The following is a 14,131-nucleotide window of genomic DNA, read 5'->3' as shown; positions in this document are numbered from 1 at the left end:
ATAGCCTCATAATGTGTACTGGGAAGGGGCTATGCTCATTTTTCAGACAATGAAAAATGAGGCCCAGAGAAGGTAAAAGACTTATCCCAGGTCACACAGCATGTTGGTAGCAGAACCAGCAACAGAACTCAAATCCCTGGGCCCAGCACTCTTTCCATTATACTAAGCTACCTCCCATATGACACAATGAAACTGGAAAAGAAAATACTGCATGGGCCTACCCTTACTAATACCACTTCTTTACCATCTGCTATAACTTCCTCTCACCGCATGTTGCCACCTCTTGAGGCATAACCATACAAAAAGGATCCTTGGGGGGGGTGCATATACACTGTATTTAATATTTTCTCAAAGATTATCTCGTGTGGAATGACAGAATACAGGAAAAAATGACATGGTAGTGTCAACAGTATAAGACCTAACATTAAAAAACCTGACTTTTAGTCCTTTGTCCCTGGACACTAATACAGCCAATGCAACCAAATACATTAGGCAACTATATAATTCTTCTGTATTTTTACTTCTTTCTCCACAAGAATAACTACTCCAACTACTTCACAGAATTGTTGTAAATATCAAATTAGATAATGTATTATCAATCCATAAATTTAAAAACACTTAATACGAGTTTTTTTTTTTAATGGAAGATATAGATTAGGTAGAATCTATGCTCACTGAAAATTGAGATCAACATGGTACTCTAGCAGCCATTTTGGTATACTTCCTTTGCAAGAGAAATGAAGAATTATAGACATATAGTAGGTATACAATAAATATCGAATGAAGAATTTTCAGAAGGTGGCAAAGCATGACAGAAAAAGTACCACACCAGTGACCTGGGTTCTAATTCTAGTCCTGCCATTAATGAGATGTGTGACTCTGGGCAAACCACTTCACCCCTGTGGCCTCAAACTTCTCCATCTATAAACATGAGACAGTCAATCAGACTGTACAAAGTCCCTTCCAGGTCTTTAACTGTGATAACTAGAGTTAACTTATTTATAAGGTGAAAAAGATGGTCCTGAAACCATAAATTTACCACAAAGAAAAGATAAAGCTATTTCCTAATCCAACATCCCAACTATAAAAAGGAATTCTAGGAAAGAAAGAAACAGGTTTACAAAGACTACTACTTACTTGCTAGACCTTGGAACTACCATTTCAGCTAGTGTTTCGTACTGCTTAATCCAGTCGTTGTGGTTTAACCTGCAGAAAAGGTACAGTAAGTAGTGGAAAAGAAAAAAGAAGTCTTACCTCCTGCCATAACCAGAAAGAGAAAAAAATATGGGACAAACAGGAAATTCAACTAAAGTATACCTCAAATCTATATAACCAAAAAAAAAAAAAATTCAAGTTTCCTACTGAGAATGAATTTCAAACACAGTAAGTGTGAAGCAGGAAGTACAGTTCACCACTCTTATATCCAGTAACTATTGCAAAAGAGGCACATCCTAGAACTAAGTTTGGAAAGGAAGTAAAGCAAAGTACAGATTCTAAATGACTTTCAAACTGCAGTTAAATGCATTACATTAAAAATAAATTAATTTAAAGGCCATACTGAAATCTCTATCATGTCTATTCACTGGCCGTTACAAAAGGCTGCATCAAACCGTATTTATTAAAAGCACAGCGTACCAGGAAGCATTGAGTAAATTGACAGCAAACCATGCTGCACAGAACGTTGTGCAACAATCTTCTGTAGAGGCCAACGGATTTGGGCGTGTGCAGAAAGACAGTTATGTTTGCAATTTAATGAACTGCAGTATTTGTAGGCCACATCGTGAATAATTCAACATGTAAGGTACCCTAGGTCCTATGTTTCAATTACTATGTACGGAAAACTATAAAAATTTCTGATCTTAAAAACAAATTTTCAGGTGCCTGGGTGGCTCAGATGGTTAAGGGTCTGCCTTAGGCTCGGGTCATGATCCCAGGGTCCTGGGATCAAGTCCCACATCGGGCTCCCTGCTCCTTGGGAGCCTGCTTCTCCCTCTGCTTCTCTCTCTCCCTCTCTCTCTCTCCTCCTCTGTCTCTCATGAATAAATAAATAGAATCTTAAAAAAAAAAAACACAAATTTTCAATAAAGATTGCGGCCAATCTTTTATCTGGGCAAAGGTTATTTTCCTACATAGTATAAAGACACAGATACAAAGAAGTTTATTATAAATAATCAGTGCTCTAGTATTCTGCAGTAAGGGGAGAAAAGCAGAAGCCAGATAATATTGTAGCCATGGTAAATTCAGTGCGAGTGCTTTCCTACCATTTTCCAATATTCCTAGTTCCCTAACCAGATAGAAATGGAGAGCACAGCAAAGGAAGAATTCGTGCAAGAGTTCTGTGAAGAATCCCCAAATCCCCCACCTCAGTTTGGATCCTCCAAAGATTCCCTGATAGCGAGACTTCAATCCAAGTCAGAAGTGAAACCATTAACAGTGTTTCTCTCTCATATACACCCGTGCATGTGCACAGAGTTCTAATCCTTCCTATGAGTGTCCAAAGGTTTCATTTTACCAAGATAAAGTATGATCAAACGTGACCTAACACAGAAGAGCTGGTCTCAAGAAGATTTCAAAGGGTTCTCTAATCCAGGAAAACTACGCCCAGAGCCTATGCCTGTTTTTGTAAATAAAGTTTTACTGAAACACAGCCACATCCATTCTGTATGTACTATGTACAGCTGCTTTCAGCTACAACCACAAAGTTGACATGGCAGAGTTGAGTAGTTGTAAGAGAACCTTGGCCTTGCAAAATGTAAAATATTGATTATATGGCCCTTGAAAGAAAAAATTTGCTAACCCCTGACCTAATCCATCCTTTGCTTCTTAAAGGGTTTAATGCATCCTAACCAAAGATTTTTCAGAAAAACAAATACAAAGAGCTCCTACTTTGAAAAATCTAAAATCTGTATTTTTTAAAAAATCTAAAAATTTAGCATTATTTAATTTTTAAATAAGCCCACTCTACTAAGCTGCTAAATTTGATTTGGAATTGCAATTTATAACTGATGTCTCCATTACAAGATTATGAACTCAATTCTACTATGTGTGCCATATGAATACATGTTGGTTCACAGAATGAAGGACAACGTAACAGTCCCTTTACAACTGGGTTCTATGGAACACTTCAAATTACAATATCAGATACTAACATTTTTCTTATATTTTAACAAGTAAAAAACTTTTGTAATTACAAGACATACTTGGGAACTACGACCAGTAATGTGACGAGATACTCTGAATCAAGAACAAAGTCATCCTTCTTCACAATTTCTGCTAAACTTCTAGTTAGCAAACTTCCTCTGAGGAGTAAGAAAAAAATAATCAGGCTGATAATGCCTCCATAACACAAGGAAAGAAATAGCAGGCTAATTATATTCACATATATGTACTATATATACATCTCGAGAAATGGGTTAATTTTATTAGTTAACGTTTTTACTTTGCAAGAAGTCAAAATTTAGCTATTTCCCACCCTCACTATTAAAGAAATGTCAACATTTATCAAAATTTGCCTCTAGTATCTTCCTTTGTGTTTGCTTTAATTATTGTAACTCAGCTCTTCTCTTGATTACATACATAATACCTTGACTGGGCAAGTGTTATTCATTATATGTCAATTAAAGTCTTTTTCATCATAATTACAAAATTATATCATCTAAGGACAACCTTTGATTTTCTTCCCTCTCCCTGGGTATCATCTGATACTAAGCAATTTTGGTTAGTTAACCTAATAATCAACTCTTTCAAATCAGTCTTCATTTCACCTCCCAGTACATTTCATAATGAAAATGACTTGCCCTGTTTGTACCACTGATGGTATCCAACCAATTTTCCCTCTGGAATATGAATGCATAACTTGGATAGTTAAATGCTAAAAGCTACACTTGCAGTAGTCATATTACAATGAGATCAAGAAAACAAACGTGCTCTTTTAAAAACCTCACGTAAAAAAGCTAAACTTGGAAAACAGAAAAGTGGATAAATTACATTGTAAAAGGATTCTTCGATAGAATTCTTTTAAGCAGCAAGTAATTGCTATGCAATTAAACTATGATTTGATTTAAAACAATTTTAGGCAATTTTTCAGTAAAAACTTAAATGCATAAAGGGATAAACTAAACAAGTACAATAAATCAGTCTCGCATCTGTTTTGACTAGGCTGAATTAATAAAATTTTCTCCATGAAGTAAACAAAACACCGTTTTGATTACAAAAACAGCATAAATTGGAATTCACTAAACCCCAACAATAGCTCGTTCAGTGTATGCTAGAGTGCTCCCCCAATTCTTAATATTCACATATACTTGATACGCTTACGCATTCTTCCGTTCCAAATTCTGAAGATTTCCCTTCAAGTTATTATATGCGGATGCTCTAGATTTCAGGTCATTGTCAATTTGAGTCACTCCCTTTAAAAATGAAAAAGAAAAATAGGCAAAATTTTCCTAAATCTGCCTCTACTAACACAAAGTAGCTGAACATTTACTTTAAAAAACACCATCACTGGTTGCTGATGTAAGAACCATTATTTTAAAAGCACAACTTTAAAAAAGGTCATTTTAAAAAATAACCTACTTCATTTTTAATAACCCTGGTAATTTCCATATGAATCTTTTCTACCAAAGATAATGTTTTAGTCCACATATATTTTAATTACTGTTATGATACTATTTCTTAAACCACATAAATGCAATCTAGGCTACTGGGTACAGAGATTATTGATTAAAAGGCTTTAACTTCAGAAGGCTGAAGGATTAATTTCTGAAAGTAATAAACTACACAGTTTTGTTGTTCACAACACCACTATTCTTACACAAAATATTTTTGCAATTAAACAATTGTGGATGAATATTATTTATAAATGTTACAAAAGCTGATTTTTCAAAAAAAAAACTACTAACAATTTAGGAAGAAAGTACAAATCAGATTTAACATTTGAAGAACTAGTTCCAACTCAGCTCTACCATTATTACCATTCCTCTATGAGCCTGTTTCCTCATCTATACTAGTATCAGAAGATGATGATTAGATCCTTGAATAGGATCAAAAGAAAATAAGGCTCAGTCACAGTAAGAGCATTTTATATAAACTACTCATTTTCATTAAATTATAATGATGACTTCAGTTTTAAAACCCTTAATAAGCTACTCATTTATATTTAACTATAGAGCACATTGTTCAAATAAAGTCATTGGGAGCCAGGAAAAAGTCTGTCCAAATAATTTAAACCATTATTTTCATCCTAGCCAGATCATAACAATGTTGACAATTAAAAGGGCCTCGTCTATTTGCCCTGTTTATAGCTTCAGGTAAGACTTTTACATTTTCTCTCAAGTTCAAGGACTACAATATAAAAGGTGAGTTCGTGGATGAGCTTCACAGGATCTGTGTACTACCTGAAACTGTACATAAAATCATGTGTATGTGAATACAGGCATTTTTGGGGGTAGAGGATTGATACTGAATGTCAGAAGGGGTCAGAGAGCCCATAAAGTTTAATGTCTGAATCAGTACTATACATAACCATGCTAAAGTAATCATTTTCATCTACCTGAATGACTACTAAATCTTTAATATTCCTGTTCTACATAATCTGTTACCCTTAAATTTGTATAAATCATAAATACAGAATTTTAAAGTTTACTTTCTTAAACACTGTTGATAAAATATTTAAGTTAACCATTTAAGTAAGTAAACACCACAACTTGGATAATGTACACAGCAAAGTGTTATATTTAACATCTTTCTTTTTTCGTAAAGTTGTACTAAGGGTACCTCCTGTTTGTATCAGTCACATATCATTTAGTTGCTTTGTCAAAACCTAAAGAGTATTTCCCAGCTAAATACTTATAAAATAAAGCCACTATAAATCAATGTGTCCTACCTGTGTCATTTTTTATCTTACCTTGGCGATTATTTCAGAAATATTTTTCAGGGACTGCTTGATTGGATACTTAGCCATGTCCCACTGAAACCTTGTTATATAAGTAACCAAGTCAACTGAAATAAGGAAATAAATTAATTACTGAGAAGCAACAGAGTATTTATGGTTTCCTACACAGTAATAACTTTTAATGCTGAAATTTGCATTCAGAGAATCAGTAAAGATGTCATCACTGCTGGAGAGTCCTGATTTTAAAAATGTGGAACTATATTAAATAACATGGATTAATCAACATTTTTTACTTGTATTCTGACTGGCTCTCTTCTCCTTACTCAAAATTTTATGTTTTTATATATACACATATATGTGTGTGTATGTGTATGTGTGTATATATAGCTATATATTAAAATGCTCCTTCTAATTTGATGACTTAAAAAATGAAATATGCGCATAGCCATGATATGCCTCAAATGTCGGAGAAAGACACAAAGATTAAGAAACTTCAAACTGTCTCCTCAATAAGTAGACTCTGGCAAAAGTATGTTCTTTCTTTGCCAACTTAAACTGAAAATAAATCTATTAAAACCAGGTGATAATTGTTTCTAGGAGTCTATACTTCAACAATCTTCAAAACACAGACCATTTCACATTCAAATGAAAAGAATAAAAAATGTAGAGTCAAAGAGACACTCAACTACGAATTCCCTGTTTTCGTAGCTAAATCATTCACCTTATGTAAGTCAGTATCAAATCCCGACGTATTAGCTTACCTCCATTGGCCAACAGATTCTCCTGAACTTTATCTTTACTATCCTCCAATACATCAGCCATGTATTGAGCCACTTTCTTAACCACCCTTGGGAGGCACAAAAAAAAACAACAACAACAATCATTTTCAGGAAAAAGACCTAAATTCCATGCTATACAATGAACACACTACATAAGCACATGAATCTGACCATATCCGTTCCCATTATATCTATCTGTATAATACAGAACACGGGTCATAACTTCTACAAATAAGGTTTTAAGGATAAAAGGGACCAAGATTTTGTTATATGCGAAGCTCAACTGAGTAACTGTAGAGTTTTAAAGAGACTACATGCAATATGTTTATTAAGTCCGGAAAGAAAGTAATGGGAAACTAATGAGAAACATACATTATATGACAAAAATGGATCAACGAATCTGACTGCAAGGACCAACAACAAAGGATGGAAGCTGGGAGCTAGCATTCACCACTTACATGCTTTCACTTAGGACAAAAGAGATCTGACAGGCAACAGAATACAAGCAACACTAATGATGAAGAATGAGGTCCTGTATTATTTATTCATTAACTATTTATTAAGCATCTACTACATGCAAGGAACAATGCTAAAGAGAAACCATAGTGCATTAACTACTGAGGCACCTAGATATCACTTTGTCAAACCCTTCATTTTATATAAGTAAAGACGTTAAGGTACAAAGAGAATAAGTGACTTAATCACAGAAAGTCACAAAACCAGCTAATGGCAGAGCTGGGACTAGAAACATGGTGTCTGGACTTTGGTGTTCTTTCTCCAGTTCCATGTCTGCCTCTGGGCGCTGGGTGGGATACAAAGGTATACCAGACAAAAAACAAACAAACAACACTAGTTTCACATCAAATGGAGAGATACCAAAAGACACAAATGACTAAATACAAAGTAATCTATGGTTAAGCGCCAGCTGAGAATATCAGGTTACAGAGAGAGAGGCGCACAAAGGAAAAAGGGATCCCTTCCAGCTACTATAATCAAAAAAGCATAATGACTCATGAGCAGGGCAATGAAGGACAGGAATGGTTTTGAAAGGATGATGAGATGGGAAGAAAGTACATTCTTGCTGCAAGGCATCCTTTGAGTCAAGATCAGGAGGGGCAGAAAAGCAAGGGCATTCAGAGGATGACAAGGGAATCCACACTGCCCGGAGTGCTGTGCTGAGAAGGGGAGGTTAGGCCAGGAAGGTAGCCTAGAGCCAGATTGCGGATAGATAGCCTCTGATGTCAGACTTTAGAGAGAAGTGTAACATGGTCAAAACAAGGCTTTGGACAATTAATCTGAGGACCATATGCTCAATGGCAGGGAGGATAAACAGGTGGACAAATTAAGAAACTCCTGCAAGGGGCACCTTGGTGCCTCAGTCAGTTGAGCATTGACTCTTGGTTTCGGTTGAGGTCATGATCTCATGGGTCCTGGGGATGAGCCCCGTGTCTCACTCCATGCTCAGTAGGGAGTCGGCCTGAGATTCTCTCCCTCTGCCCCTCCCCTAACTTGCACACATGCGCCCTCTCTCTCTCTCAAATAAATATTTAGGAGAAAAAGAAAAAGAAATTCCTGCAACATGAACCATAAGGGCCAGAAAAAACCCTATGCTAAATGACTTCAAACCTAATAAAGTAGAACAACTGTAGAAAAAATGATGTAAACTGCTGTCTTCAACACATTTAGCTTGGGGATTTGTACATACACTTGGCTGTGTCTCCAAAATTCACTTATCCCTTCAAAGGAGACAAGCCATTATTCCCGTGTAATTTCACAAGCATCTTATAAACAGAACCATTTGCTATGAACATGCAAAAATGGCCATATGTTTACTGCAGAAATAGTTCAGAGTGTAGAATTGCCTAGTGTCAAATTTATAAACCGAGTGTGTAATTCAGAACTTCCCAATCTCCCTGTGCATCTCTACAAGAGTATCTATGTCAAAGTACACATGGTCGCCTTAAAAACTGCTCTGATGATTAGATTACTTGATAAGTAAAAACTGTAATCTACTCCACATATCACAGTGTTCAACCTTTAAAAACCGGAACATTTAAGTCATTAAGCTCCCATCTGTCAATTCTACCAAGATCTAACAACTACAGGATTTTTAAATTCCTCATTGTTTCAGAAAAACTGACAAAGATAAGATTACATAACAGTGCAGAAAAGAACAGCGGACAAACTGCGCAGGTAACTTTTGATTCCACAACCAAATGAACTACATTTAACCTAAATACTTTCCAGATTCCTTCCCTAAAAAATGTGAGCAAACCTTACACTACATTCAGGATATCCCAATGACAATTTAAGGAAAGACCTATAGTGCCAACGAGATGATTAATAAGGATCCAAATAATTACATTCTCAGGGACCTCCCTTCTTCACGGCTCTTGGTCATGACCTGAAACTGTGATGAGGGGATGGGACTGCAGGGAATACAATCACCTCAGGGATGGCAACTACAAAGAGATTCCTCAAACTTCATCGCAACCAAGAAACAAAGAGATGTTCATACCATCAAATTAGTGCTCTGAGAATATCATCAATACTTATTTTCACATTTGCCCTATAATGAATGCATGGAATTACTCACCGTAAAGTACTCTGTACTTTTTCTTTCATCCTTTTTTTTTAAAGATTTTATTTGACAGAGACACAGTGAGAGGGAACACAAGCAGGGGGAGTGGGAGAGGGAGAAGCAGGCTTCCCGCGGAGCAGGGAGCCTGATGGGGGACTTGATGCGAGGCTCGATCGGATCATCATGACCTGATCCGAAGGCAGACGCTTAAAGACTGAGCCACCCAGGCACCCCCCCTTTGACTCACTCTTATTGCCAAGTGCCTCATCTTAAAAAAACTTTTAATATCTCTTGCTTAATCTACTGTAAACATGTCTGACTTTTTTGCCTCCGATATTAAAGACCATCAGTACATCTTTGTCTATTTACTTACTACATGCTGCTATGTTGAAAGGTCTCTCTGCAACATCAGCCTCTATTACCCAGAGAGGCTGCATTATGGCTGTTCCATCAATAAAGAAAAGCCTAATAGCATACATGGGAAACCCTTCCAAACAGACTTCAAGAATAAGTTCCCTTAGAGCTTCAAATATACATTTCTAAGATTCTCCAAAATTCTGTATCTTACAAAATTGTACCTATTTACCCAAACCCTAAGTATTTAACGCTCTGTATTCCAAGAATCAAAGTAATCGTAGACTGGTTCTGCCAATTAATCAAAATGCAAAAAGTGATCAAGGATCCCATATCCATCTTCAGCTGAAATACAGAGCAAGTAAATATCAGGAGTGACTAAAACTGTAGTTTAGAAAAACTCTTTTACTGTAACTGAATTTTAAAAAAACAAGAGCATCACTATCTTCAAATAAATGGCATAACATCTTATGTTCGCGGAACAAAGACTTAAAATTGTTAGGATGGCCATACTCCCCAAACTGACCTACAGATTCAACACAATCCCCATCAAAATCCCAGCTGACTTCCTTCCAGAAATTTGACATGATGATCCTAAAATCCATATGAAAATGAAAGGTGTAAGAATAGCCAAGACAACCTTGAAGAAGAAAAACAGAGAAAATTCACACTTTCTGATTTCAAAACTTACTACAAAGCGACAATAAAGACAATGTGGTGTTGGCATAAAGATAGAAATAAGGATTTGAAAGAAATATAGAACTGAGAGTCCAGAAATAAACCCTCACATTTACACTCAGTTGGTTTTCAGCAAGGTTGCCAGGGCAATTCAATGGAGAAAAAATAGTCTTTTCAACAAATGGTGCTAGGACAACTGGATACCCACATGCGAAAAAGTGAATTTGGGACTCCTACCTCACATCATAGACAAAAATTAACTCAAAAAGGATGTAAGACCTGGGGCGCCTGGGTGGCTCAGTCAGTTAAGTGTCCAACTGTTGATTTTGACTCAGATCATGATCTCAGGTTTGTGGGATCAAGCCCTACGACAGGCTCCACACTTGGCCCAGTCTGCTTGAGATTCTCTCTCTCCCCCTGCTCATACTCACTCACTCTCTAAATAAATAAAATCTTAAAAAAAAAAAAAGGATGTAGGACCTAATGTAAAAGCTAAAACTATAAAACTCATGGAAGAAAATATAGCTATAAAACTGTGTCACCTTGAATTAGGCAATAGTTTCTTAGACATGATATCAAAAACACAAGCAACAAAAAATAGATACATTGGACATCAAAATTTAAAATTTTATGATTCAGGGCGCCTGGGTGGCTCAGTCGGTTAAGCAACTGCCTTCGGCTCAGGTCATGATCCTGGAGTCCTGGGATCGAGTCCCGCATCGGGCTCCCTGCTCAGCGAGGGGCCTGCTTCTCCCTCTAACCCTACCCCCTCTCATGTGCTCACTCTCTCATTCTCACTCTCTCAAAATAAATAAATAAATCTTTAAAAAAAAAATTTTATGATTCAGGGGCACCTAGCTGGCTCAGTCAGTGGAGCAGTGACTCTTGATCTCGGGGTTGTGAGTTTGAGCCCCACACTGGGTGTAGAGATTACTTAAAAATAAAATCCTTTAAAAAAAAAATTGGGGGGGGCACCTTGGGTGGCTCAATGTTAAGCGTCCAACTCTTGATTTCGGCTCAGGTCATGATCTCAGGGTCTGAGATGGATCTCTGCAGCAGGCTCTGTGCTCAGCAGGGAGTCTGCCTGAGGTTCTATCCCTCTCCCTCTCCCTTTGCCTCTCCCCACTGCTTGCATGTATGCACTCTCTCTGCCTCTAAAATAAGTAAATAAATCTTAAAAAAAAAATGTGCCTCAAAGGACACTATTAAGAAAGTGAAGACAGGGTGCCTGGGGTGGCTCAGTAGTTAAGTGTCTGCCTTCGGCTCAGGTCATGATCCCAGGGTCCTGGGATCGAGCCCCACATCGGACTCCCTGCTCAGTGGGAAGCCTGTTTCTCCTTCTCCCACTCCCCCTGCTTGTGTTCCCTCTCTCGCTGTCAAATAAATAAAAGTGAAGACAACCCACAACACAGAGTGAAAGAAAATATGTACAACTCACATCTGATAAGTCTGACTTGTCTCTAGAATTATAAGGAACTTTTACAATTCAATAATAAAAAGACAAGACGATTAAAAAATGGGCAAAGGATCCAATAGACATTTCTCAAAAGAAGAAACACAAATGGCCAGTGTAAATGCATGAAAAAATGCTCAACACATCACTAATCTTTAGGGAAATGCAAACGGAAAATGCAATGAAATACTACTTCATATCCGCTAGAATGGCTATAATAAAAAAGATGAATAGTAACAAGTTTGTCAAGAATGTGGAGAAATTAGAACCTCTATCCACTGGTAGTGGGACTATAAAATGGTGCAGCCTCTTTGGAAAAAGTCTGGCAATTCCTCAAAATGTTAAAAATAGAGCCACCATGACCCAGTAACCCCACTCCTAGGTACATACCCAAGAGAAATGAAAACATAGGAATATACAAACACTTGTACACAAATATTCATACCAGTATTCTTATTAGCCAAAAAATGGAAATAAATAACCTAAGTGTCCACCAACTGATAAATGGATTAATAAAATATGGTGTATCTGTACAATGGAATATTCTTTGGTAGTAAAAAAAAAATTGAAATATCAATACATGCTACAACATGGATAAACCTTGAAACATGCCAAGGAAAAGAAGCTAGTCACAAGAGACCATATATTGTATGATTCCATTTATATGAAATGTCCAGAATAAGCAAATCTTATACATGTATCAGAAAATAGACTAACGGGCAGGGAGTAAGGGGGGACAAGTAACAGAAGGTTTGTGATGGTGGAAGTGGGAGAGTGATGAAAATGTACCGTAAAGGATTGTGGCAATGGCTGCACAACTCTGTGACTATACTAAAAATCGCAGTACACTTTAAATAGCTGAATTGCGTGGGATGTAAATTATATTTCAATAAAAGTATTAAAAAGACAGTCACTATTTTCATACTTCAAACAGGTATATTTTATTGTATATAAATTGTACCTTCATAAAGATGATTTACAAAGAAAAAATAAGTCATTATTTTCTAAAACCATTCCAATAAGCAGAGTATACATGTGTTAATAAGCCCAATGTCCAGTTAGCCTGATAACAGCGACTCTCATTTTGCTCTAGTCTATGCATATAAGTACATTACCCTTCTACAAATGCATCCAGTTTAGCCAGTTCATCCGACAAACCAACCAAGACATCCAGTGTGCCAACCTAGGAGGGAAATATACCATTTTACTACCTAGGTTTCATTCCCCCCCCCCCCTTTCTTTTACAAGGTGATACAACATCTTGATTTGAAGGGCCCACAAATCTTAAGTTTTCCATATTTTATTTCATAAAGTACAAGTGTGGTTAAAAAATGTCTGTCAGACCTTTCAAAGCTATTTATATGTGGAAGATAATCCTCTAATTCATGGGTACAACCACTATTTAAGATGTGCAGATTCCCTAATGGCAGGCCTCTGCCTCTACCTGTGCTGCTCAGTGACGGGTGGATCATCTGAAGTCATGGTTTACAGCAGCACCTCTTAAATAGGGGTCATGACTATCAGAGTCTCAAAGCAATTCATAACTCCCCAAATACAATTTTAAGTATTTCTTAAATGAATGTGATGTATAAGTGCCTGCTAAGTTAACCAGCAAAATAAAAATATCATGATTTTTTTCATTCTGTAAAATTTCTGACAGCCTGCTTTCCCTTTGAGGCTGCCAGGTTACAGATCTTCAATAACTGTTAAATAAATTAACTACATTAAATAACTAGGCGAGACTTGCCAAGTATGATTAAAGGGATAGAAAGGTAAAACATTTACAACATTACTGAACACTATATGAATTTAATTAACAAAAAATTGCGTTCACTGTGAAATTTAATATATATTACTAAGATTTTTCACTTCTGAAGATCATATTTGTGAATGTAACATATCAAATATTTTCATAAGATTTCTCATTACAATTTATAGAAAAGCACAAAAGTTTTAAAAAATGTTATCTCACTTTGGTAGTTTACTTCTAAAATCTCAATTTCCTCATTATTTAAAATCTGAAGATCAGAGAGAACAAGGTAAGTTTTCAATTATGCCAATGACAAGAAATGAGATTTTTTTTTTTCTTGAAGGAACCCAGATATCTCATTTCTTCTCAAAGGTAAGCAGAGACAACTGTCCTCTTCATGATGAACTCAAACTATTTTGCCCCATGCAGTTTTACCTTTAAGTCAGGAATGTTAAACTTTGAAGCAATAGCAAGATTATTGTTCTTCGTAGTTGCTGCGTGCAATTTCTCCCAAGTTTGCTGACATGTTTTCTCCCCCGGAGCAGATATAAGCCAGAACTCAGTCATATTTGTTACCAAGTATTTTTTCCAAAATCAAGAGTGACTCTGAAAAGTAAAACAAAACAAACAAAAAATACCTTTA

The 14,131-nt window shown here is 36.4% G+C and overlaps 1 protein-coding gene across 1 annotated transcript in view; it reads right to left on the bottom strand.

The window, feature by feature from the left end:
* ATP6V1C1 (ATPase H+ transporting V1 subunit C1) overlaps positions 1-14,131 on the bottom strand; it is a 40,124-nt gene that overhangs the window by 11,184 nt on the left and 14,809 nt on the right. The window contains exons 2-8 of the mRNA XM_025870944.2: positions 13,924-14,094; positions 12,854-12,921; positions 6,655-6,740; positions 5,906-6,000; positions 4,318-4,409; positions 3,201-3,299; positions 1,138-1,206 (exon numbers count right to left, since the gene is read on the bottom strand). Coding sequence (XP_025726729.1) covers positions 1,138-1,206; positions 3,201-3,299; positions 4,318-4,409; positions 5,906-6,000; positions 6,655-6,740; positions 12,854-12,921; positions 13,924-14,055 — 641 coding nt within the window. The 5' untranslated portion in view covers positions 14,056-14,094. The remainder of the gene's footprint in view (positions 1-1,137; positions 1,207-3,200; positions 3,300-4,317; positions 4,410-5,905; positions 6,001-6,654; positions 6,741-12,853; positions 12,922-13,923; positions 14,095-14,131) is intronic.

This window comes from Callorhinus ursinus, unplaced genomic scaffold (assembly GCF_003265705.2).
Source record: "Callorhinus ursinus isolate GAN/ISIS: 27379988/994484 unplaced genomic scaffold, GSC_fseal_2.0 scaffold5, whole genome shotgun sequence".
In the NCBI taxonomy this organism is placed as follows: Eukaryota; Metazoa; Chordata; class Mammalia; order Carnivora; family Otariidae; genus Callorhinus; species Callorhinus ursinus.
Note: the sequence above shows the minus strand (reverse complement) of the source record. Positions and strands in the feature narration are given on the sequence as shown.